At 39.1% G+C, this 27,722-nt stretch overlaps 1 protein-coding gene across 1 annotated transcript in view; it reads right to left on the bottom strand.

Moving 5' to 3' along the window:
- Positions 1–27,722, bottom strand: part of TMEM163 (transmembrane protein 163) — a gene marked incomplete at both ends in the record, with an annotated part of 83,394 nt that overhangs the window by 3,453 nt on the left and 52,219 nt on the right. Inside the window, 4 exon segments of the mRNA XM_079538768.1 lie at positions 1,685–1,796; positions 13,991–14,017; positions 14,019–14,039; positions 14,362–14,458. Coding sequence (XP_079394894.1) covers positions 1,685–1,796; positions 13,991–14,017; positions 14,019–14,039; positions 14,362–14,458 — 257 coding nt within the window.

The following is a 27,722-nucleotide window of genomic DNA, read 5'->3' as shown; positions in this document are numbered from 1 at the left end:
TCAATACAGTTTGCTGGTACACAGCCAGTGATCACAGGAGGTAAGTTAGTAGGAAACAGAAAACACTAAAAAAAGAATTGCAAGGGAGTGCTAAATCTGTCTCGGGTATTGAATCATACCGTCTCCTCCTGGTTGTTAATCAACTAAGCATATATGTAAATGTTTTTTTGTGAAAGAAGATATTTAAGTACACATGGTAATACCAGCCTCCTACGTTTTCTAAAATAGTCCTAGAAGGAAGAAAATAGAGGTAATAAGCAGAGCAAGGTAATTGTATATCTTATTCCCTAATTTTTTTAATCAAAGAATGAGCAAGCTCCAGCTCAGTGGCAATATAATTAGCTCAAGGATGTAATTAGGAAGGAAGCAATTTCCCAACTCAAAGCTAGAATTATTCAGGAATTTTTCACCTAATATTTTGTCTGAAAAACTGGCTGCTTAAAAAACAAGCCACACGTTTTTTTTTTAGAGCGGAGGTTAATCTGCCTAGCAAACATGTCCTGCTTACACTGACAGCAAAATAAGGCAGACTCACTGGTCTGCAGCTCCCAGGATCCTTTCCAGAACCCATTTTGCAGGCTGGAGATCCTTTTTGATTCAAAATGTCTAGGAAAATCTAGACTAAGGAACAGAAACAACGACTATTGCAGCTACACACAGAGAGAGGCAGGAGCTTAGTTCTACATTCTGCACTGCTGCTTCTTTTTTTGCTTATTTTAATACATAAATAGACACAAAGTATTTATATGTGGGACAATATAAAATGTATGTGTTCCCATCTATCACAAAATAATTAAGTAGGTTTAAATATCTTAAGATAAAGTAATTACATGCATCCCAAGAGTAAACTGAAAATTGAGTTTCCTTAAAGTGAAATTTTTAGCAGAGTAAAATAATTTACATTCCACAATCCATGAATCATTTACACAGTACTGTGTATCCTAACAGAACATTTCAAACTGTCATGTGATGGAGATTTGTAGGGATCTGTGACATCTCCATCCTCCCACGGGCTCACATGTTTCCAGAGCAGCCCTCTGGAGCTTTCTGAAGATCCACAAGCTTTAGCCTTGTAAGTGAGAGGAGTACTGGAGCTCACCTCAAAACATGCCTTGCACATGCCTTTACAAATAAGCAGTGGCATTGTTTTCCACGTGTCTTACTGTACTAGTTGTACTGAGCAGGTGACAGGAAAAGAACCAGGGCAGCAAATTACCTCTATAGGAGGAAGTCTGAATGATGTCTGAGACTCCTACTGAAAGCAGAATGGCTTTTTCTGCAGCAGACTTTCTGTATTTCAGCAGTAGGGATGAACCTGTTCACCAGGTGTAGGCAATGAGGACAGATGTGACTTAGCCAAATCTCTACAAATTGTTGTCATATCTCTACACTATTCCAACCTCTGGCCTATATACACCTAATGTATATTATGTGCTTTCCCTAACTTTTCGTTATTGCTCACTAGCTACCCATTAACTGTTTGACTTCCATCAGAGGTACTCATTGCAGCTGATGCATCTATGTAAGAAGCCAGAGGTCAAAAATTGCTCTGTTTTGTGTTTTTCCACTTTCTCATTTCAGTACACTTCCCCAGCTGCCCTTGTGCAGGGATCACTTGTATCTCTGGGTCTACCACATTCCCTGGGAGAATCTGTAAGTGCAACAGGTTTGTATTCACACTCACCATCAGTTATCAGTGCTCTGCTTGTAAGGACCTTGCCCAGCATAAACTTGATTACTGCCAAAACAGTGCAGAGGATGCCACTTAAAACGGAGACACTATACAGAAAGTCATCCTGAAAGAAAAGATGTCAGACATTAGTCTATTTTCTGGTCCTGTGCAGTATAATTAAATTACAAATACTAATATAGTTAGTATGCAATTATTTGTGCCATTGAAGTATACAACCTGAGAAAAAGATTTCCTAGATTATGGCTTCCAGACAGCAGTAATTGCTCTTGCAAACATAATTAATGATGGTTCCAAGCAACACATTTTGAATAGACTCAAACTCCTGAGATTGAGATGAACCACCTGCTGTGCTGACTGCGGGCTGCCTAGTAACCTAACGTCTAATGCAATCAATAAGGAAGTCTGCATGCAGGATGAAGGATTGAGATTCCACTTACCAGACATTTGTTGATTTTTTTGTGTGCAAGAAATAATAATTCAATAATCTTTCTAAAGTAATGTAAAGTCTGGTCCAAGAAACAGGAGCACAGGTGAAGGCAATTGATGTGTGTGACCAGAAGGGGTGGAGCCTGCCTGCACCTCTCTTAGATCCCATTTAATGGCTGACTGCCACTGTGGGAAGATCTCTGGTTGGAGATCCCTCCCTTGTGGAGTCTTTCCTGTGAGCCTGGATCTTCAGAAATGGGTGAGGACTTTTCCTTTGTAACACCATCCCACTTGTGCTGGTCCCTTTGCTATTACACCCCTGTATTGCCCTTCCACTGTGTTAATCCAATGGTTACAGGTGGGATGCGAGGAAACCGCTGGGTACTGAAACACAGCTGCTGCAATCAGGCACCTAACAGCAATCCTTGTGTTTCTTCTTGCCACCTGACCACAGTGCTTCAAAGTAGATGAATTATATTACTCTTAAAACAAGCTTTAATTTAAGCTGTTGTAACATCAGTACAAATAAAGGAAACAGCAAGAATATTTTTATCTGCAGGTCTAAGTGGGCCAGTGCCACAGGGACCCTGTTACTGATTGAAATACTCTGGCCAAAACCCCCACTTATAGTGAACGCTGTCACGATGATTCATCAGCAGCTCCATCCATTTCCATTATTTTATTTTAGCGGCAACTCAAGGTGCAAAGAAATGAGATAAGGATGAAAAACTGCTTAGCAAGGTATTGGTGTGACGTGGGTGTGACGTGCTCACATCCCCACAGCCTGGGGGGTCATACAAAACAGTATTTGGTATGTTTTAGTACAGTTTCCTATGTTGTATTTTCAAACTACTTCATTCTCTGTCTGCCAAGAGCCCATTCCTTCTAGTCCTGGTACAATAATGAATATTACAACAAAATGTGCTGAGGGAAAGAGCACGGAACACAAGCAGTTAGAAAACAGAATTAAGGCAACTGGGTAACAGTGGGATAAACAACATGGATAAAGTTATTCTACCAAAATGACTGGATTGTACTCAAGCAATTTTGGAGGGCTATGGAAGGTCTAGTAACGTTTTCTTGATGTCAGCCTAGTATATTTACTATGCCCCAAGATATAGTTTTGATAATCTGACAAACTCTCATTGGTCTTCCAATTTTAATCTAATCTCAGCTAACACTTAACTAAATATTTTAACTAATATTAAATATACAGCATGAGTAAGAATAACCTGAAGCAGAACAATGTGCAACATCAACCCAAGGACCACTGAGTCTCCACCCCAAGCTAGCAGAGTGCCGTTCTCACACAAACGTTCCTTAGACGAGCCAATTTCTTTGCACTTAATTTGCAATTGTAAGAGTGACAAAAACCTGATCATGATGCTTTCAAGCATATGAAGGCCCTGCATTTCATTTTTCTTGCTCCAGAATACCAACCCAGTTGGTCACTACCTGATGGGCAACAGGAACTGCCTCTCAGGAGTTACTGCTGCTCAAAAGAGTCAAGCAGGATTTAAAGGGTGACAGTGAAGGGCATGAAAAGAGCAGTGCAAAGGGGTGCCACAGTATTTCGATCATAACATAGATTTCTGGGGTGAATTCAGGTGGTTTGGGATTTTTCAGCCTTACCAAACTCACGGACCACTGGCATGCATCTTGACATGTGTTCCAGCTATTGTATCGTGATCAAAAATAATCTCACTAATTGCTTTACTGGCAGCCAAGACAACTTAAATGTGATACATGTTCTTAATAAATAGATAATAATTAATTAAGCCAAAATTTTATAGAGATTTCAGGAACTCAAAAAACTTCCAGATCATTTTTTTAATAATAGAGCATAAGCTCATTTTGTTTCTAATACTAAATCGACAGCCACCAATACAGCAGGAGATCTGATTCATCAGAGCTTCTCTGCCATCACAGAGAAGGGAAAGTAACTAAAAGTCTCCTCTCCTTGCTTTAGTCTGTTCAGAATAGGTTTTGTCAGAAGATTCCTTTCCCTCTTTTTTCCTCTGGATGTCAAAACTTAATTAATACCTAATGATCACCAGCTCAGAGCAGTTCCACACAACACCCACACGGAGGCAGCCGACACTGCAGTACCAGGCGAGGAGACAAAACTGAAGTGTAAAAAAAAATCACCTACTTTGACTCCCAGGCCTTTGCTGTGCTTTCTGGATGCCCAGGCAGCTGGAAGAAGCATCAAGCAAGAAGGTTTTGCAACAGGGCAAAGAGCTGCTCGAAATGCTCCTTGGGGCCCACACACGGAGAGAGGCTGGAAGTGGTTTAGGACAGCAGCTGGCTCTGCTGCTAGGCCACATAGCAGAGGGTCGCAGAGAATGTGACAGCTGGAAGGAACAACACTGACCACCTGATCCTCAGGGCTACAGAGCAAGGGCACACGGGGCTGGTGCACTCCCCTTGCTGCTGCAGTGCTCTGAGAGTTAAACACGTCGTACCATGATGTGAAGTGACTGCCAGTGAAGCAACCCATCCTTGGAAGAAAGGAAGACAAGAGGCCAGAACACAGAGCTAAATTAATAAAATAAGCCCAGCCATCTGGCACTGTCTCCCTCAGGATCTTCCCTCCACTGTGCCCCCTCTGTGTCCCTTTGCCTTAGCATCTGACGGTCATTAACAGCACGAAGCACATCTTGCCAGACTCACCGTACGTATTCATGGTGTTATTTTAATTAAAGCAGCAGCAGCAAATTGTGACAGATGATAAAAATTTAAATTCTGATCATTTCCATATGGTAAAAGCTTCTCAACGTCGTAAATAAAGCTCTTCCTTTTCCATTTCTTTTGATCATATTCACTCATTACTATTACACCCTACACGAAGCCTCAGTGAATGGACATGCCATCCTACTAGATGGCTTCATGTATAAAACAACAGTGTGCACAAAGCTAGCTGCTCAGCCTGACGGTGACAGTGCCCCAAAAGAAAGCTTTCATACAATGCTTTCTTTGGTCCCAGAAAGGGAATAATAGTGGTCAGCAGGCAGCCTTCCTGCACTTCGTCCCAATGCACTGTCCCCACCTGTGCAAATGAGAACGGAGGCCTTCAAAAAACGTGACAATTCTTTTGTGCCTGCTTTCAAATATCTCACTAAAAAAAGTCATCTTGAGGCTTAAGGAAAATTTGTTGATGGTGTTGAGACTTCGATCTTTCCAAATCTATTGTAGAAACTAAAAAAAGCTGCAGGGGATGCTTCAGTGCTTGGCTTAGTAGGTGGAGATGCTCTAACACAATTCTCAGGCTAGTAACTAAATTTTAGCTGATTTGTGCTCCTGGCATCTTCCTAATTCTGACTTTAAGACTTTGCCCTATTTTCAAACCACATTATTTCTACCCATTACTTTTTCCCCCTCCATCCTGCATTTACCACCCTTTACACTCATTTTCACTTTGGGGATGCAGAAATGTTTTCACTTCACCTTCAGGTTACAGTGTTGAGTGAAAAGGTATTTACTGGTATTGGAGCAAGACAGAATCTTCAGTGCTCCTAACCAGTGGTCACATCACGTGTGAAATTAAGGTTAAAATCTGTATGCGTGATTCTCCTCTTTGGCCTTCCTGTACTCTGACCCAAGGTAAGCTGCTGCTTCTCCTCCCACAGCTGCAGCTTTCCTTCCACTCTCCTCAGCTTTCTCTTGACCTGGACACAGCTGGGAGCTGCTGGTACTACTCCTTCATCCCATTCCTCTCTCCCGGACCCAGAGAAGGCAATGTTTTGCGGTGTGGTACCTCTTCTCTGCTGAGCCTTGCCCGGGAAAGAAGGGTTTAAAATAAAACGAGACGCCTTGGCTCATGAGGGAGGTCTGTATTTCTGGAACGCTGTAGCTGCTGTTGGCAGAAGCAATGTTGTGCCTAGGCCAAACTGAGCAGCTTTGTGGTGTTAAATACCGATTTTGCCCCTCTCTGCTCCTCACCACCTGTCTTGCATCCCCACATCAGCCTGATCCTCAGCTCCCTCTCACCTCACCCATCCTGCACACTGCTGGCAGGCCGCTCTCCGAAGTTAACCAGAAAGGACTGGTTCCCCTGCTCTTCTCCTGAAGGATGATGTTTATACAGTTAGAGAGTCCAAATTTCTATCCTGCTTTCTCACAAGTAATGAATAGTTTATGTAATCAGCCTAGAGGCAGATTCTGGGAAGCTGGAGGCCCATCTCACCAGCTGACTTCAAAAGGGATGAAGGTTTTAATTGCTTTGCACCATCAGAAAACAAACAGACAGCCCCGTGTCTGACTCAGGTAGCAAACTCTTCACAATGAGACATAGAGATCTATTATTAGCACCAAAAAAAATTCTTATGAATGCTTCAACTTGCACCTTTGGTGCTGAAGCACTGTGACAAAGCAATTCCACGGAGCAGAGCACTTCAAGAACTAAATAATGACGGCAGTAAGGTGAGAGCTGATCACAGAACAGGGGCTGTGAAGGGCATCACCTGAGGGGTGACCAGCAATCTGTATCACACAACCCACCGCATGGCCAGCACTTACTTCCTATCGCTGTGCTAAGACCTGAAAGCAAGACTTTTCATTAATCCCTTAAAAAAACTTGTAAGCCAGAGCTAAGGAAAAGTAACCAGCTATATTTCACCTGGTTTTCATATCTGCAACATCCTCACCAATCACAACATGCTTGTTTTAGGGCTAAATTAATTGCTTAAGGCCAAACAGCAAAGCACCATACCATATGAAATATCACTGTGATCATTATAAAACAAGATTCTAAAGTATAATTCATATGCTCAGTCATTTGATTTGAAATGGTATGCAATAAATGATATGCATATATGTAAGAAAATAAAGAGAAGCATGTATGAGGACACACCTTAGGCACACTGGTCACAAGCAGTATTTCCTATATTGTTACTGACCTCTAATTCAGCTGCTGATGTTAAATATATTACGCATTTATTATAAATGACTGAATTAGCAAATAAACTAGAGCTCAAAAAGCTACACTGTGCCACTCCTAGCTTCCGTTCAACAATCAATAATATTTGATAGAATTACAAGCAGCCTAATCTTACAAGGGATTTCATTTATAAAAGCATTGGAGGCGCCACATCAGATGTGCATCACGTCTTTTGTATACAAATTGATTACATTTTCCTTCTTTGTTCTGAAGGAAATGTCAGAAATATGGTGTGATGCTTGCTTACTCTTGCAAAAAAGTGTCCTTTGCCATACTAATGAGGACAAATGCCAAACTGCATTGACATTACACGTGTTATACTATTATCTGGGGAAACATAAGCAGTAACTGAATAGTAAATGGGTATTGATTTACAACCCCAGGTGAAATTAAAACAGTCACTCTCAGTGTTGCTGGGTTGGGCTGGTTTTAGCCTTCTCAAATAGAAAATGCTTCCAAATTCTTGGTGGCAACAGTCAAATTGAAATATACCATTGCATACTTATTATTCAAGAATATATAGTGATAGACATGGAGAAGGTAAAAAGGCAAAAAAAAAAAAAAAGAATTGTTATTGGAGAGCTGTCAAATGCTAACACTAGCAAATCCAAACACAAAACAATGCTTGAAAACTATGCTTAATGTGAGTTTTAAATGCAGAAATCAAAGCATAACGTCATCAACATGGAGTAGCACTAAATATATGCACCAAGTCTGCAGGGTTGGTACTGCCTATGGATAAAGCTCTCTGAAACAACAATAAAGAAATGGTAATTCCTTTTCCAATGGGAATTGCCTTATTATGGCCAACATAGGCTGGAGAACAAATGCTGTGAGTAACAGTAGGAAAAATACTCTGAATCTGATAGCTAGGAAAAAAAAATAAAAAAGTAAATCATTTCTGAGCCACAGAGAAGTGATTCTATTTTAGGTTCAATACTCAATACTGTAGAAAAAAAAGAACCAACTGAAGTTACGTGATCTGAGAATGATTCATTTAAAATTAAGTGGAAGGGTAAACACAGCAAAGGTTTATATTCCCAGTGCCAAATGTTGATTAACTTTCTAAGTCAGATGTAATGAAGAACAGCCAAAATTATCAGAAAATGTAATTCCAAATACCCTGGAAAGAAGAGCAGCTGGCCTACTTCTAACAATTCCTGCAAGTGCTTTAGGAACAAAGAAAGTGAGGAGAAAAGAAAAAAAAAAAAGAACTGATGAGTGGCAATTTTTTTCCCTAGGGGCCAGGAGTTCATCACTGCAATAATAACTGTGGCACATCATGCTGAAACAGGACCTACAAAAATAAAGTTTTGCTGCTACATAGGGATAAGCGGGATTTGTAACTGCAGCAGTGCGTCCCTCTGTCTTGTGAAAAAAAACAAATCAAGAATTTTGTGACTTTTCTGTGCTTTCCAAGTGAATACATTCACAGCCACCCCTTCCTCCGAAGACATTCAATGTTTAGGCACCTGCACTCACACAGAGAAAGCCCACGGCAGAATTACAGACTTAAACCAGACAGAGGGCACTGCCCAGGCCTCCCTACAGCACACCTATGCCTTTCTTTTACCAAGAAATCTAGAACAAATACGCAAGCATCCCAGCTATGTGATAACGATAGGAGAGAAATAAGACTTCCTTCAAAAACAAGTGTTCACAAATTTAGAGGTGTGCCACTACATCTCTAAATTTATAAAATATGAATGCTTTTATTAAAAACATTTTCAGACAAATGAGAAAGGAGGTCACAGCCTGATCAAGAAATAACTTGTGCTTGTGTGTTGATGCATACAGAAACTGTGTCTACATACACACCCACACAAATCTGTCTCCGAAAGAAAATGAAGCATCTCTGCAAACTCCAGGCAAGCTGAGATGTCAGTCAGATCATCTCCAGAACATACACAAAGGATTCATCTTCATTTACAGTCCAGGCTAACTGGGGAGGTCCCAGCTGACTGTCAGTTTCCACATCTGACTCCAGTGTACAAGAAGGGCAGGAAGGACTACTGAGGGAATTACAGGCTTACCAGTGTGACCTCAGTACCAGCGATGTCATCTCACGGCCCATACAGGGCAATCAGGCAACCAGGTGTAGCCAGCATGGCTTTCTGAAAAGCAGCACCTGTCTGATGAACCCGATTCTGTCCTCTGGTGCTCAATGTAAGTCAAAAACTGCCCTACATAGAAAGAATGGTTGGTTTCATACTATTTTTCACAAGAATTGTAGAAACATTGGAGGAATCGCCCTAGTAGTAGTACTTGCAATAAGTAAGATGGGATATTCACCTACAGGGCTCTGCACATTGCTCCTAAAGGCATACGTAGGAGAACAACAATCCATTACGCTTCTCACCATGTATATTCAATGTTGGTGGTTTCCAGGCTGTTTGGACAAACAGATCCTTTTAGTTCCCTTTAGTTTCTCCTATTTCTACATTTTATTGTCAACTTTATAATTCATGACTTCATGATTTAACTCATTTAAAAACACAATAATATAATCCTATGGACCAGCTGTTGGAAAGCACTGCTCTGTATCACAAATATTGAAAATGCTAGCAGAAGGGATTGTATTTCAAACCTTGGGGATTAACACATATCTCAGTTATTTAAAAGGAAACTTCTTCCCATGATAGAATTGAATTCTTACATTAATTATGCTATTGTATGTGAATAATTAATTCACCGACCAACTCTCCTGACACAGAATGCCATTTTTCAGAGCAGGCTTCTTTTCAATTATTAGATAACATAACGTGCATAGGAAAAACCCTAAGTTTACATAGCAGTGGCAATTTCTGAACAGGCAACTGACTGCAGAATATGGAAGTTACAGTTTAAAGTTCTGTAGAAATACCAATTTAGTGCTCAACAGCAATTTGGAAAAATGAATATAAAATATCAGTCTCTGGTGACTCTTATACCTTCAATCATATGGGTTCTTTGGGCTTCACCGTCTGAAAATGGAGACAAAACTGAAAAGAAACTTACAAAGGAAGTCAGTGGTGACCAAAGATAATGAATATCTCCCACGTGAGAAGTGATTAGACAGAAGAGGCTCTCCTGCTGTCAGAAAGGACAAGTGGGACGTATGAAAGTAGGCTTACGATGGGATGGAGGTGATTAACTGGGAAACAATAATTAAGTACCTCTTCCAATACAGGAATTATGGAGGCAACCAATGAAATTCTTTGAAAATCTACCATTCTATGATTCTATGATATCAGAAAACAGTTAAACCACAAAATGGAGTATTCCTTCCCACAGTGCACAATTACAGCATCACAGGATATTGCTGATACTAAAAACATACAGAGCTTTAAAAACTGTTTCTAGAAATCGATAGAAGAAACAGGGAACCACAAGCTTGGATCCCCAAAGCCATGGGATGTGCAGAGATGCAGATTACAGAAGCAGGCCCACCTGCTGCTGTCAGGATTGTGCCCCTCAAAATTCTGAACACTGGAACTACTGTCATTCAGTGTGTTTCAATGAAATTATGCTCAGCGTGGTATAAAAGAGAATTCAGCTTTGAATTCTGAGATTGAAAAGTGCCTCACTGAGCTATCCTGTGAGCCAGGCCTGCAAATTAAGCAGATCCTCTCTGCAGTCTAACAAGGAACTGTGGGCATTTAAGCCCCTTATGTAATGGATGGGGTGCTCAAGCTGGAAATGCCGTAAGTACAACTGTCATTCTCTTTTTGGTTGTCTGAATCCTGGTGAGGACTGTCAGACCTGCAGTTAAATCATTGTACAAAACGACAAAAATACAACATACTCCTTTTCTAAATGTCCACACAAACAAAATCTGTGTTCCAAACACTTGAAAAAGCATTTCAAATGATTTCTTAGTCACATGAATTCCTCATCCTTTCTTGTTAGCAGTATTTTCATAAAAGCCACTTGGCCATGATCCATCCACTTCAAGGACAACAGAATCTCTGTAATAAAGATCTCAAATTCTTTTTAAGGAAAAATCTTTCTCACTGCACGAATAGTAAAAACAGACAGATAGAAAACACTGTATATCTTCTATACAACAAGAAATACAACAAACTTTGTATAAATGATGATCCAGAATGAGTCCAAAATGATTAACTATATTTTTAGGTTTTTAATCTAAGCATGCTACAACTCACTAAAGGATACCTGATTGATTGTTCTGTTAAATTTAATCTGTCCACACTGCATACTATTTTCTCTTAAACTAACACAAATTAAGATGAACACAGAAGATACAATTGCTTCCAATTTCTAATTTTGGCAAAGTCATGGAAGTTTACAACAAATTAAGATGTAAAAAACAGACTTTACAGTTCTGACAGTGATGCACACAACTATTAGAGCAGCACTCAGAAAACAATTTCTGTCTTTAAGAAAAATTGACAGCATTAGTTTGCAATCAGCATCTGAATACTGAGAGCAATATTTTCCAGTTGGGTTGAACCACATCGACCCATCAGACTGAAGTCACACATTTAAAATTTCACACACTTTGAAAAGTACCCACACCTTTAATGACCTTTGCTTCAAGAAAGACTATTTCAGACCAACTATACAAAAGCATCATGCAATTATGACTCATATGTGAGACACTGTAACCTCCGTCATCTTACTCCAGTAAGGAGCTCTTTATGCTTCTTTTGTATAAGTTTGGTAACTTTTGTATAACTTTGGTAACACTCCAGATAAAAGAGTAGAAGCAGAAACTTATGCTCTGGCTGATTGCATTTGAGCAGATTTCCACTCTTCTGAGCTAATGGCATTGCCTAAGTGGCTGCAGGTTATCTAAAAACATCTTTGACCAGCAAAGACCCAAAGAACTGGGAAGAAAAACTATTTCTACTGAGACAGAGAGCACTGAGTAATGCTAAGAGAGCATTACACAAATAGAAAATCATATCAGATTCGGGCACGGCTAGAGCAACAGAACAGGTTTCCACTGAACAACATTCTTTTCCTTAAGTATCTTTAATATAGTAAGCTTTACGTTCAATACCTCACTGGCTATTATTCACAGTAATGTATTTGTTATAATCCTGTTCTCTCAGTTGTCTTTTTTTGCCAGTGTTATCCTTAGTTTACAAAGAGATCTTTCAACTGTTATGAAACCCTTACCTGAATCAATTTCACACAGTGTAAGGTACTGGAAGACTTTGAGAAGAGAATCCTTGCCTTGTCATTTAAGAGATGGAAGGACAGAAGCATCATGTTTTTTTCATTCCTTGTTCCAACCTACCTTCCAGGCAAAATCAGAAGGTATGAAAAACCCTTTCTGTGTGAACGTGGCATTCATCCTGCAACTAGAGAGCCACAGTCTGTGCCCTGCCAGACACATCTTTCCAACAATTGATATTACTTGAGAGTCAGACAGCCTGACGTCACAGGAACAAAATATTTATCCTCATACTGGGTCAAATGTAAGTAGAATCCACCCACTCAATACAGTTTTTAGGCCACCAAAGTCTGAATCCGAGGTAGTCTGTTACAGATGGGATCTGAGCAAATTCCTACAGGACTTTGAAACATAGTGGGACCTGCTCTTTCTGGACACTTTTCTGTAGATACCAAATTTTATTCCTGCTTTACACAGACTTCAAAAATTTTTTTGTTAAAATACAAGAAATTACAACATGTCTCAGAGACTTTTCTTTCCACGTAAGAAACAGAGTCCTCAGCTACAGATGATACCTGTAATGATGGAAGATGGCATACCTTTTAAACTTTTGTTTCTACTGCTGAAAACACTAGCTGTTTATTCACCCCCCATGAATTAGATGGAGTCATCCAAATTAATCTGACCCATGCTACCATCAAGCCTTCTTGGCCTACTGCTGCTTCTTATACCTAGACTTCATTTTCTCGCTCAATACAAGTCCAACTGCAGCCAGATGCACTGTTTGGGTACAGCTAAGTTAAGAGGTTGTCTTTTACCTGACCATCAGTGTAGGGTCTTCCCCCACCCTTACCAGGATTTCCTTCTGCTTTGCTGGCACACAGGCATCCACGCTCGCTCCCTAACCCAGTTCTGTCACAATGTTTTGGTTGAGTTGGAGAAATGACTACTAAAAGTGTTCAAGTTAACCTAGATCATTTTGACAGAACCAGGCTGGGGAATAACTACATGTGCTGTTTACACTGGTAAAACCGAGGAGGCAGTAAATTATGAAGAGTGGAAAAGAGGAAAAGTGAAATGCAAAGAGAACACGAATCACTTGCAGCCATACAATGCATTTGGCTTCAATTCAATAATGCATTAATTCATAGGCTTTAGCTATGCTACTTGTGGTTGTTCAAATTTCACCATGCTACTGAAAACTACGTTCTGTTGTTGGCCAGTTTTTCAAAAGTTGCCATGACAATACAGCACCCAGTAGGTCATCTGCACTGCTAACATGGTAATGGATTCAAATTTCATTTTAGCTTTTTTTCTTTCCCCCCCCCAGCTCTGCCTCCACCTCTTGGACAAAAGTAAGGAGTTGCAATTATATGTGAAGAGTGATACTTGTATGGGAGAAGCCCTGACGTAAAAGTCTGTACATTACAAATAGACAATACTTCAAGGCTGAATGCAAAACGCCCAGGTCAGGTAGTTTATACAATAACTAAATCTAAGCCTAACTTTTTTGGGGCACTTTAGGAACAGTCTTCTGGGAGTGGAACCACTGCCAAATGGCTTTTCCAATGAGCAGCTGATTTGGCTGAATAGAGCTCAGGGAAGTTAATAACCGTTACTGGAAGAAAGCAAGGAGGATAGGACAGAGCAGAGCTGAGATTAGGGCTCCTGGGGAAAGTTGCTCTGTAGGCCAGGTAGGGATTGGCTTTCATAACCAATACAAAGCAGAGAGCAGGAGAAAAACCCTTTGTGATGCTCCATGGTGAGCTGGTTGAAAAGCCAGCTGTTTCACCCAGCATTCTCCCTTTACCTCTTTTGTTCTTGCTACTTGCACGTGGCTTTGGAATTGGAGGCAAGAGCTGGGGGAAAAGAAAAGCTTTTTTCCAAATGAAGATAATGAAATAGTACTAAACTGTGGAAAGATTCTCCTATCAAAATTCCACCACTTCCATTACGCCCAGAGAGACTGCCTCACTATAAGTAAACTTCTGCAGTCCTGTATAAAAGTTTTAAATGATTATGCTGAGAAAGACTTGGCCTGTAGATGTAACCGTAGAGAAGAAAATGTGGAGTCAAGCCTATAAAAACCTTTAAAAACTAGAAGGAGACTTTGGCCTTTCTCTGTATCACTGGCAGTGTGAGGGATAAAGTAAATACTTCAAAGAACATGAATCAACTTACCACTTCTGGAAGAACCCTCTTTGCAAGATCGTGAATAGCTTTGATCACAATACATATAGATGATAGGAGGAATATGACACCCAAGATAACACAGGCTCTAGAAAAAAAAAAGTTAAGAACATAGCAGTGAGAGAGTTGAAAATTCCGGATGATGCATAACAAACAACAAAATTTTACTGGTAAAAAAATCTTATATATGTAAAGGTAGAGGCTGGAATTAAAGAACAGAATGAAAAGAAACATCCTGATCCTTCCCAGTTCTTAAAATCCAGTCTGTGTATGAAAAGACAGGACAGATGTTTCAGATTGAGAATGGGGGAGAAGGCCATGCCTCTTCTGCTACTGATGATTTACCACACATTCCCCTCGAGGTCTGTTTCTCTCAGTCTGTTTTTGTGTTTTGCTAAGATCTGGCACAAAAACAGAAAGTCTTGGTAAGCATTGATATATGCATAGCCAGTTCACTAATTGATTTTCAGATAACAACTCTTAGAAAATAGCAAAGTACTATAAACACATGCACAGCGAGAGCAATTTAATGCAATTTTAAATGTACAATTTTTTTCTCCAAAATTTATATTTCCTTTGTTTGATACTCATCATTTGGTACCTCTCTGTTAGCTCAGTCTACAGATCCCGTAACTATTCCAGCAGCATGCTACTATTTTTAACAATTCAGACATCAGGTGATCTGCTGGATGGCAACACACATAATGCCCACATCAAACTCGACCGAGGGACTGCAGTTGGACTGATACTGCTCTGCCTAGGTCAAAAGACACAGCAGTGGTGAAAGTGGGCAGCTGGTGATTTTTTATTCCCCAACACAGGGAACACTAAAACACACCGTGGACAATCCATATAGTCCTGCAGGCAAGATCTCATAAAGAAGCTGCCCTTCTCCAGAGTACAGAAAATGCAGAGGCCAGCACCCTTTCCAGCACCAGAATGGTATATGCTGGACCAGTTATTTGTTTTAGGTAGGCACAGCTCTGTTACATCTGCAGTTAGAGGTGATCAGTAAATGGCCAAAGGTGTGGGAGGAAAGTTCATCTCTTAAGAGGAATAAGCAGAATGGAAAATTACAGGGCTTTCAGTTTCCCAATGCATATTTGCAAGCAGATCCCTGTTCTGCTGTTGATTCCTCTCAGAGAATTATAGTTTCACCTTATCTGAATGGATCACTGCAGAGAGACCTGTCAGAGCATCTTGACCAAGAATGCCAAACTGAAAACCTTTCAGTACCACCCTTATGCATTAATTCTCACATGTTTAGTACTGTTATAGCCTAGACAGTTTATAATTCACCATCCTTCGTGATCACTTCTGTTATGATTATTTTATTTTGGAGTAGATAAACAACTACTGAAATTTCTACTCACTTGCCTGGGACAAAAGCAGGAGTCAGGTACCTTGAGCACAGAACTGGTTCACAGAAGTTGGCCATTCGCTGTGCCAGTGACAGGCAGAAACAAGAGACAAACACTTTCTGCAAGAATTGCTGACATTTCATCTGAAAGCAATGCTGATGAAAAACCTGTTTCATCATTCACAGCAGGCTTAAACCAATATAACCACAAATCCTCAAGTTGGGAACAATGCACTAAACTTTTTGTGCTGACACGTTCTGTTTAACACCAAAGCAAGAGGAGACAGTGAAACATCACCTTCCACTGGCATATCTTCTATTCCCTGTAAACATCTTCTGGGGAAGATGAGCAAACTTCCCAAAGGTTTGGCAGCAGCCTTGCTGGCACAAGCTGAATGGGCCCAGCGAATGAGTGCTTGCCCTGACCAGTGCCTGGATTCAGCTCTCACTTACATTGGACTCTTTGTGCTTTCTTTGTAAACTCTTCCACCACACATTTCTAACTTCAATTTTGTATTTTTGCTTATGCCAGCAGACAAATAATAACTTCAGCAATCTTGAGCTGCTTATATTATTTCCTAGATAAGTTTTACTGTGTCAGAAAAACTCCCCTATCCATACTTAGCTGTAAATAGCTAAAAGAAGAAAGAAAAAGTACATTATAACAGTGGCAAGAGTATTAATAGCAGAGAGAAATACAGTCTGAGGCTTGACTCAGCATTCAGTCAAGCCTAGCTTCTCCTTCATATGCTGGCTTTTGGAATCCACTGCCATGCAAAATTCATGAGTAATGGCAAAGTACTTTAAGTGCAAAAATACGTGTTTCTTGTCCTCGGGAGTGTATCAATTTACCTGCAAAGCCACGAGAACAAAATGGTGCATAGCGATTTATTTTAACTTCTTTTGCCAGATTTCTACCTAAACTGCAAATCATAAAAAATACAACCAAATAAGAAGCCTCCAAAAGTTAATCTGAAGTTTAACTATCATGGACGATAGGAAAAATAGATTGTAACCTGGCCCTTTTCAAGCCCATTAGACAACAAAAACTTTCATACTAGCTCGATAATTTCCATCTGCTACCAATTACACAACTGTTTTGTATCTACATTAACTGTTTCCAGCTGCAAGTGAAAGGTGTTAGTGCCAAGGTTGGAGGTAAATGCAGTTTTGTTAATAACATTCATTTCACTGGATGAGCAAACTGCCATTTCTAAACAAGTTCAAGGCAACTCAGAAGAAACTTTAAAACTAATGGAGAAAGTGCTAAACAGAAATTTGGTTTGACTGGAAAAAAAAAAAAAAAAAAAAAGACCCAGGTAGTAATTTCCAAATACCATGGGTTTGGAATTGCCATACAGTAATGTTCTTCAGGTCCCCTGAGGCATGAGGGCACTCTGCCCAGTGCCCCCCTTGATTAGCAGATCTCCAAGTATGATGAGCCGTCAGTATCTCTTCCTTACACCTCCCATCTCCCATTGGAAACTGTGTTCAGTTTCTGCCTGCTGCCTATTAAGAAAAACATTCAAAAAGTTCTTGCTAGATGCATTAATCAGCCTGACTCTATCCTACCATAAATCTATCAGTGCAGGACTAGGTGATCTCTTTTCCAGCCTCGGTGATTCTGTGTGGAGAGGACTCACACTGACCCGGGGACTGCCAGTCTCTAAACACATGGAGGAAAGCAACAGCACATGGCTGTGAGCTGGGTGTTCCCACAGCCCTCCCTGCCTACAGATTCTCCACACCACAGCTTCTGCCCACATTCTGCTCACTGTGCTGGGCTCTTCACCAGCATGGCACATGCAGGTGGATAACGTGATTCTACCCAGCAAGGCCATAGTTCCCCCACACACTTGCCAAACCTTTCCAGAGCTCAGTGCTATTCCCAGTTTTCATGACTGAAGAATCAGGCCCCATTACCTAAATGTTCCTTCAAGGTTATCGTGTCACAGCAAATTCACTCTTGTAAGAAGTTTTTAGCAGGATCCACAATTCCCTATCAGTTTTCTTAGAAGTCAAAGTTTCTCCCTGTTTGATTTCAAAAACCTGAAGCATTAGAAGTTCCATCTTGAATTGAAGCAGAAAAAAACAATGCATGCATTTTTTGTGAAAGCCAGCATTAGCTATGTAAGAAACCTTCAAGTGTAAGTAAATACCTTACTCTTACTTTAAAAGCAATGTAAGAAAAAATTCTTTTAAATCCTGCACTTATTTTGCAGGCATTTCTACATGGGTTAATACATGTTGTCTTCCCACTAAATCTTTACTACATCATTAGAGATATAATTTATCTCTATCTCTATATATATATTCTACAACACAAAATAATTGACCACTATAGGTTTGACAGGCACCAGAAGAGATCTGACAGGGAATGCATTAATCTGAAATTTTCTTCATTTCTATGTAGTATTTCTTCTAAAATCTTCTGAACAGAAAGAAGTACAAAGAAAATGGAGCCAAAGCGCTTTAAAACAATGGTAAAACATGACTGGATTTTTGTAGACAATGAGCTTTCTAGAATCTTTCAGAATACAGCATAAAGAACAACAGACTGACTCAGAAAGGACAAGGTGAAGTGAATCAGCACTGGGAATGTAAGAATAATCAAAATTATATCACTAAGTAGTCAATAGAAGGTATTTAATGTTACAGTTTTAACAGCAAAACTGCAAAGTCTTTCTGAAGCAGAAGACGATCTGCAGAGCATATTTCTTGATGCGCTTTTGACGCAGTATTTCTATATGAAAAGCCAGAAGACAATACAAAGTATAATTCACTGTATTAAAAAATGAATTCATCAATTTTGTCAGCTTTTCAATCTAACTTTGTCACAGATAAAACTGATAAATCACTCATACTACTGCCTCAGGAATTCAGAATTAAACTGTGTGGACTTTAAAACAATTTGTATGGCTTTTGAGCTTTGACTACTCCTAGTCGTACTTCCACTACTAACATCTAAACCCATGTCTCCAAGACAAAGCTTGATTATGGGCATGCACAGCCTGACAATTTCCTTTTTCTGAAAGCAGTACTACAACTCATTATGGTACCAGTACAACAACCCACCTACAGCCCATGTATATTTATACAACTCTATAAATATCCACTTTGAATAACACCAGTCCTGGATATGGGCAGTCACAGCAACCAAAATGAGAAGATCAGTGGAACTGTATTTCACAACATACAGATGACAGCTCAGTTGCTTTTTTCCCCTTGTCTTTTTCCAAAGAAAAGAAAGTCCAACTATTCAATTCATTTGCATCTGCAGACACAGCAGAACAGTCTTTTAAGAAAGATTTATCTTTAATTTTGTCTTACGTTTGGTATTATTTATTTCCACTCTCTGCAAGTAGCAATAAGAGCAAAATTCTGTAATATTTCAGTCAAGAACTAAAGACCAAACTCATTCCAGTGTGTGTGGTGGTAAATTCTCAGTGTAACAGAGCAATTTTATACAGTTCTTGCCACACTGACTACTCTTTGCCTGAGCCAAGGCGGTTACTATTCTGCATTAGCAGCAGCCAATGTCAATTTAGACTCTCAGGTGCTTATATTTATAATATTTTGTAATAATAATAATAATAATAAACAGACAAAAATAATTAAGGAGTTAGAAATGCACCCACAGAGACAAGCTTTGCTATATATTATCTCAAAATGGATCTGAGGTAAGTTTCACAAGGATGACTCATAAAAGAGTCTTCCTCATACCAATTGACAGCTATAAAATACTCACAGCAAGATGCTTCACTTCTTAATTAACATCCTGCTACCTTACTGGTGAGTGGAATGCAATGACACTGTACCAATGAGGAGAGTTCATCATGAAGCTCACGGTAATTCTTTCTTTCAAGTCAATCTGCTCTACCATTCAGTAGAGGCTGTGCAACATAATTAAGGATTCCGAAAAAAATTAGTGATGAACATAAATGCAATCTGCAAGTATGTGCTAACAGTCTCTTAGCAGCTCTCAGATAGAACTATTTTAGCAGCACAGAGGGAAAAGTTTTTCACGTACTTGGTAGTATTTCTGTTACATCCTGAAAACAATTTTACCAGCACACTTCAAATTCATTAAAATTATCCCTGCCATGTGATGACACCATGTGGAATAAAACAAGATTGCCAGCAGCAGTCTAATTACTTCTCAGCTCTATTAACATGATAAAAAATGCAATATTAAAAATCTAGCCTCCCTCCTTACTGAGCAATAATACCTACTACCAAAGATGTTATTTTGGATCTAATGTAAAAAGCAAGAACTAAAATGATCAGGTTCAGATACTTTTTCTTAACATCATTTATGGACCTAAAAAAAATATTCTATATGGAATAAAAAAAAAAATCAGCCAAAGCCAGAAATACTTATTCCTCAGTGTTGTCTATACTGCTAGGCTTAGTTCATCTGAGTTGCTGATGGTAAACACTGCACAGTTCTCTAGCACTGCTATTGAGGCATCATTGAAATTGCTCACTGAGATCCAGCAGTAACCTCAGCATAGCACTCCATTCTGAATCACAACCAAACATTTGGATGCACAAGCATGCTCAATTTTTTAAAAGCTTTCCTTTCTACTGGTAAGATAGCAACAATCACATTTTAAGTAGAAAAAAAAACCCAAAACCTTATCTCCAGGTATCACTTCACAAGGATTTTGCAGGTGTAGTTTGTGAGGACCATAGATCAGAGAACAAAGTCTGAGGGAAAGACTCCATGTTTCCATACAGCCTCAGCTGAGACCTGCATCTGGATGTTCCTGTAACATTTTTACCACATTAAATCTGGGAAGTTAAACTTTCCCATAACAAAATGTAGTGGGATGTGTCACTCTATAGACACAGATACACAGAGAGGCAGCTCTTCTCAGGTGCTCTTACAGTTTCTCAATTTCCCAGTAAAGCAATCCCCAAATGATTTAGTCAGTTGTGCCCCAGTCATGCTGAACCTTCTTGACTCATTCAACTTAGACTAAAATATATTGCATAATATGCATACAAGTTATCCACTTTTCACTAATTCACTCATTCAATTTATCCATATATTTCCAATCAGTGTGCATCCTTCAAGTTAGACTTTATAGCTATCAGGGTTTTGGGTTGTTAAGAATCTTACTGTATACATTCTTCTAAAAGAAATGGACTACTTTCCACCATGAGATCTGATTACAGAGGTTGTGCAGCCTCTATCCTTGAAAGTCTTTAAGAATCAATTGGGTAAAGCTCTGAGCAACTCATTCTGGTGTCAGTGCTGACTGCTTTGAGCAGGAGATTGGACTAGAAACTTTCCAAGGCCCCATTCAACCTGAATTACCCTATAAGCCCATGAATCTTTATTAACAAAATCTTTCCCTCTGCAGGTTCTGTTGAGGTCTTTCTGCATGAAATAAGTCCCACAGCCCACAGAAAAGGAAATGTTAAAATCTACAGAGGCTGTTTTCACCTCTGAGTGAAGAGGTAGTGCGAAAACTGTTACTTCACAAGGAACTGAAAAGTAGCATTAAAATGTGCTGCAGGCCACTAAGTGCAATATGAGTTCTAAGCCCTGGAGTAATATGAGTTTTTTCAGCAAATCACTTTTATGACGAATATATGATTTAATCTATGAGTAAAGCCACTAATGAATCCTCCAGAGTTCAAATGAGAAAAGATTAAATCATCTTCTGAGTCCAGTTGCATTTTTTTTCCTCTCCATTTTTCTGGTATTCTTGTTTTCATTCCTTCTTCCCATAACCAAATACAAATTACATGCTGTGAATTCATGAATAAATTGGAAGCTTGCAATAACCTACACCACATTTATTCCAGATAAGAGAAAGTCAGTCTGTTTAAACAGAATGAGGCTTCTTTCTTCTAACATTTGTATTGTGGCAGCTCTTATATTCTGATTGTAATAGCCAAATATATCATTCCTTTTGTAGCCAGGCCAAGATTTAAGTGTAGACAAAATCGTTGAGAACTCAGAGAAACAAACTCAGTCTCTGTTTACCAAAGGGGTGGCAAACCAATGGTTTCTGGCTGATGGGAATGAGGTAGAGGAAGGCAGAGGTAGACAAAGAGGACTCTGAAAAGTCAGAGGACAAATAATACACAATGGGAAATAGTCAGAGATCATTTCAGGGTGTAAGCAGCCACTGAAGGGGAAGGCTCTTCTGCTTGGTTCCAGTGGGAGAAGGGAAGCTTCACGCTTTGCCACAAGCACAGCTCTGCTGCCAATTATTTCAAAAGACAGAGATCAGAATAACAACACACTAACATTTCTTCCTTGCTACCCGTTTTGCAGTACTGCTGAGACAGGTCTAGCCATACTATTTCTTAGGGTGACATCCAGAACTGCAAAGACTAAGACTCTAAAATCTGCCTCTAAGCTCGTTAAAGTTCTTACTCCAAAAAGAACAATTATTAGCCACTGTGGCATATTACTGTAACATATAGGCAAAAAGTCTTGAGGTTCCTGCTTCTTTGTCATGCTTTGCTACTGGATATTAAGTTCTTTTGTGTCCAATTAGTTACACTGTTGGTTTTTTTTTTGTTTTTGTTTGTTTGTTTGTATTGCTTTTGTTTGTTTTGTGTTTTTTTTTTTAATGTTTTCAGTGCAGCTTTTTTGTTATCAGGTTTAGTTACTGATGAAGACTTGGACACCAATCTATACACACTCACTGCTGTTCAGTGTTTACACCTGCCTGTTGCTGAGTGAAGAGGGAACAGAGTCACTTTAAGATACATAGGAACAAAGGGGTTCATTGCACGTGTTCCAATCCACCTCTAACAGTCAGAATCCAGGTTAGCAGCAATACAGCTACTTCTTTTCCTCAACATAAAAACAAAACAAACAAAAAAAAGATAACAAACCAAAGGGGATTCAACTATTATTACAAATCATTATTGAAAGCACTTTCCTCAATTATGTATTTAAAAATAGACAATGTTATCACACTAACTTCTTTTTTCAGAGCACATAGGGGAAATGCTGCTTATATCTGAGACTCAACAATGTTGGGGACATATTTCATGTTGAAAATGCTACAGGCCTTTTAAAACTCGCATCACGCTCTCAAGTTCAACTAGTCACTGCAGAATAGGTACATCCATTAAAATCGTGCAGATGCACTACAGCAACAGTTCCATAAATAATTTGATTCTCCATCTATTAAAAATCTGCCAACAAAAGCCTAAAGGCATTTGTACAACCTAGAGAACTTGAAATCTCTTAGGTCCCATTTTCTGGTTCCTTGGTAGCCTTAAAGCAGGTGAGCACAGACTCTGACAGTCCTCTGAAGATGGAAATCAAAGTCTTTTGAGAATTTCTGTGATACTCATTCTTTTATGGTGATTATCAAATTCCAATACAGAACACAATTATATACACATAACATATGTATGTGTATGTATGTGTGTGTGAATACTTTGCAATATATATAAATACTGCCTAAATAACTACCAGTGAAGTAAAAGGAAAGGTTTTCATCAATTAAATAGATTTTGGATCTGGCTACACTAAAATCATTGCCAAGTCTACAGATGCCACACTGTTAGAAACAGATTTTAGAATGTATAAATATATACATTCACTAGTTTTTATTTAGTATAAACTCTGCGTGTGAGAATTGTGTGTGTGTGTGTGCATGAATGTACACACACATGCATTTCTCTCTGGATAAAAGCAAAATTTATAATTGCTTCACTCTTTGCCTGAATACAACTTAATTGATTTATGAAGAAATGGTGCAGCCTTACAATACAGCTTACCAAAGCACCTCTAAGACTTGTATCCAGTACTGTATCAGGATATAATATTTTGTCTACATGTTGCAGAAGAAAAAATGATTTAGAAATGTTCAGTGTCACTTAAAAAAAAAAAAATTCTCCTTCTGTAAAGTAGACACTGAAGCATAGCCAAACATGTATTTTGCAAACTGCACTCTGCTCCTTCAGACGGAGAGACATGCACGCTCCCCAGGAGGACAAACTGCAGGTGGCAAAGAATTAGACAAGAACTGCAGAGTTGGATTCATAGCTATCTCCATGCATTTGACATTTTTCCGGATCACTTAGCTATTCCTTTCACTCATCACAAAAGAGTTTTTTCCTCCCGCCACAGAGGTTTGCCCCTAACTGTGGTTAGGTTTGGATTCTGCCATCTGTGCATCTCTTTCTTAGGTACAGCACAGATAAAATTATCCATAGCTTTTTCAGATGTGACTGATACTGTTGGGTCTGAATTGAGAGAATTATTTTCATTCAAAGCCACCTAAATTGACAGTACTCATTTAGTAGAATTAGCCTGTAGAGCGGAGCCAATATGTACATGAAAATTTAATACAGTACTGAAACTGAAAATCTTGAAAATTCTGTGCTGCTTATGTTTGTTTGCTTTGTATCAATAAACTGTACACTCTGCAATGATTTGGATCAGTATGTTCTCTTATTGTGAACCAAAAGAAAGTAGAGCCTGACCTAGCCTAGCTGTATGACAGCCATTTCCTCCCATGAAAGACAGTTTCCAACTCTTTGTAGCTTTGAGGGCAAGAGTAGCTATGTCTCAATGTCCATACTGCATGACTAAATACCCATGTTGTTTAATCAGTGTAGCTTCATTAAGGCTACCATGACCAAGCCTGAAGTAAATATTGTCAAGTGATGTCATCTGAATATAACCAATACAGAAGAAAAGGTTTCAAATACTTTGGAAGGAAAGGCTCACTCTGTTTCAGTGTTCCACCTATCTCTAAATTTTCTTAGCAAGTTAGAAGTCTTTACACAAATTCATTATCATTCACTCACATTTTCTCAGCAGTCACATTGACCTGCCCACTTCTGGTATCTACAGACACAGTTCTGTAGGACTTGACAATGTGACAGATCTTTAAAGAAGGCATTCAGCAATTTTCCCTAGCAATTGAAGAGGGATAGCATTCACACACTTATTCTCCCTGGCCTCCAAAAGTGAATTGCATGAGAAACTAAAGAGCAGAAGAAAAAAGATGACCAAGGAGTATTTATATCCATATGATACCCATGCTGACAAAGGGAATACTACAGCAAAGGACAGATCCCTCAGGTATTTTCAGAGCGGGTGTCTACTTACTGAACAGAGCTTTATAGATGATTCTATTACTGCTGTTTGCTTAACTCTAAATTGCAAAAAGAAGGTAACTAAGCAACTGGGAAGAGTTTCTGGTCACTTGACTAGGCTTCTCCAGAGGTCACATGCCTAAGAATATGTAAGGTTATTACAGAAAAGCTGTTCAAAGCTGTATCCATCTCCTAGAAAAACATCTACTGGTCCATGGCAGCATTTGAAACACTGACATGCCTGGTAGCTGCACTGCTCCATTTCCCTGAAAAGGCTGCTTACAATCAGAAGCTGGTAGTGATGCACATTCTGTGAAAAATAATTGGCAGAGTAGTTCTGAGAAAGCTTAAGAAAAAAGATTCATACCCTGTAAGTTTGTGGTCAAGAGGTGTTCTGAACTGGCTTTTGGTATCATTGGTATTCATGTTTGATGAAGTGCTTTTAAATATTCTGACTCCCTTATCAACTGTTACATAGTCCTAAATTTCAACACTAGTGCACGATGTCCTGGACAGGTCAGAATATCTGTATTCCTGTCTGTCCTTCTCTTCATGGTAGCCCATATGTGAGAATATCTACGTAATATTTTCCTAGAGAAGTTTTCTTATATACATATCTTTGTGCATATGTTGTGTAACATATGCAGAATAAAAATAAGATGTACACCTTTAACAGTGAGCAGATGGGTAGGACAGTGAAGTTTGTGAGAGATTTTCTAGTAGTTGCATCTAGCACACTCATAATGAGTCAAGTTTCCTATTTACATCATCCCTGAGGAAAAATAGAATATTTTTCTTATAGCTATAGCTCAAACTAAGGTAGAAGTGCTTGGATTTCTTACAGCTCTGCTTTTCTGGATGTAAAAATGGATGAGGATTAACTGGTTAACTCTTACATTAATTTAAGAACCTATTAAGAGTCAAATCCTCGGGGCAGGCATTTTTCACTTTGCCAACAGGTTTAGCACTCTGACAGTATCAAATCTAGCTGCCACAGCTTAGGTTAATGTATGGAGATTGAAGTTAAGTTACTAACATATAGTAAAGCTTTTAGACAACATCTAATAACAAAGCTGCAATGTCAGCAAAATCTTCCCAATTCTTGATTCATTGTTTTTAAATCTAGCATAAGGTAGGGAAATAACATGCAAAATAAATACAGAAGTGGAGATAATTTAAGCCTCCTACTCTTCCAAGTGAAGCATCATCTTACCCATAGAGAAAGAGCACTCCAGAATAATACGCTGCTTCACTGCAGACAGGAATGCCTATTTTCACCTGGCAAAAAGCTTTTCTCAGCAGCTGGTAGAGGTGTGTGACAGATATATGCAGCCTTATCTGACACACATGAGAATATCTAATTCCTGTTATTTTAATTCTGAAGTTAATATTTTGAATGACAGATTCACCAATATGAGAATAAAAGACATACATGAGTTTGTTACTTATTATGACCTAATAAACTATGAGTTTATTAGGAATTATTTGCCCATTATACAATTTTATTTTCTTATTACAATAGTAAAAGTTAGAATAGTTGGGGTCTGGACTTCACAATAAAGGAAGAATTGAAAACAACATCAGGTTTTTGCTCTTGGTTTATCCAGTGTGCTCATTATGAGTAAGGTTTTTTATTTACTCTGGCACTGGCTTCAGAAAGATGTTGACAGATTGGTTCTTGGGAAAATAGAGAATTTAACTTGATAGCATGTACAAAATAATATATAATAAACATCAGCTGTAGCTGTCAAGAATCACTGTGTTAAATATGCTGCACAGTTAGTCTTTGCAACACTAAAGATATAAGCTCAAAAAGAAAAAAAAGGCACAAAAAAATCCTAGGAGCATTGGGTCCTGAGGGCATAAGCAGAAACAGCCCCTGCACCACACAGCAGCAAAATGCAATTGCAGCTCTGTAACACAGCATCATTACTACCTTATAACCTACAAAGAACATTACTCCATTTGAACTGAATATTTGACCTGAGGCTGCCAACTGTATTAATTTACAATGAGCAAAGCACTATTTCCTGAACAGAAGGAGAATCAAATGGGAGATGTTTCCTTTGTTCACAGGTTTGAGACTTTTCCCACCAACTACACATTAAAAGTTGCATCCTTTACAGATTTTTCACAAGCCTATGTGCCCTAAGTTTGTTATTCTGTTTTCTCAGGCTTTCATTTTTTTAGTGGCAGTTATCACTACCTCCTCACACTCAGTTCCACTGCTTCAATTTAAGTACTTCATCCCTGAATTTACCAGATCAAAGAGTTGACCTTTGGCTGTATAGCTAGTTACTATTTGCAGCTCTGGTGAGACATTTTTCCAGATCCCCAATGAGCCAGGTTTCTATTAGCAAATGACTTTACAGCTATTCACTGGGTTTATTTATGTACATGAAAAACTGCTACTACCTCATCAGTTTCAATAAATTTTCTCCACCACCAACAAAACCTAGAATTCCTTCAGCATCCCAAGAAGTTGTTATGTCACTGAAGATTAACTAAGGGGCAGAATATTCAGGAATATGTGTACACTGCTCAGATCTCCTGGTGCATCTGGAATTGCTCAGTGACAGCTCAATATTTAAATAACATAAAACAGAAGACTGGCTTCAGAATTTTATCCTGGCACATCTGCACACTTATCTAGCTTCGTAGAGATCTCTCATCCAGTGACAGGACAAGAGGCAATGGTTACAAACTGAAATACAAGAAATACTCATCTGAAAGAGGTTATGCAGAGAGCATGCTAACCCTCCATCCCTGGAGATATTCACATTCCAACCAGAAATGGGCCTGAGCAACCTGCTTTATTGACGTTGCTTTGAAAAGAAATGATCTCCAGAGGTGCTCGCCAACCCCAACCCCTCCACAATAAAACTTACAGATGCAAATCTGCAGACAC

This window comes from Tetrao urogallus (assembly GCF_951394365.1).
Source record: "Tetrao urogallus genome assembly, chromosome: 8".
In the NCBI taxonomy this organism is placed as follows: domain Eukaryota; kingdom Metazoa; phylum Chordata; class Aves; order Galliformes; family Phasianidae; genus Tetrao; species Tetrao urogallus.
This window is presented reverse-complemented; position numbering and strand designations above follow the sequence as displayed.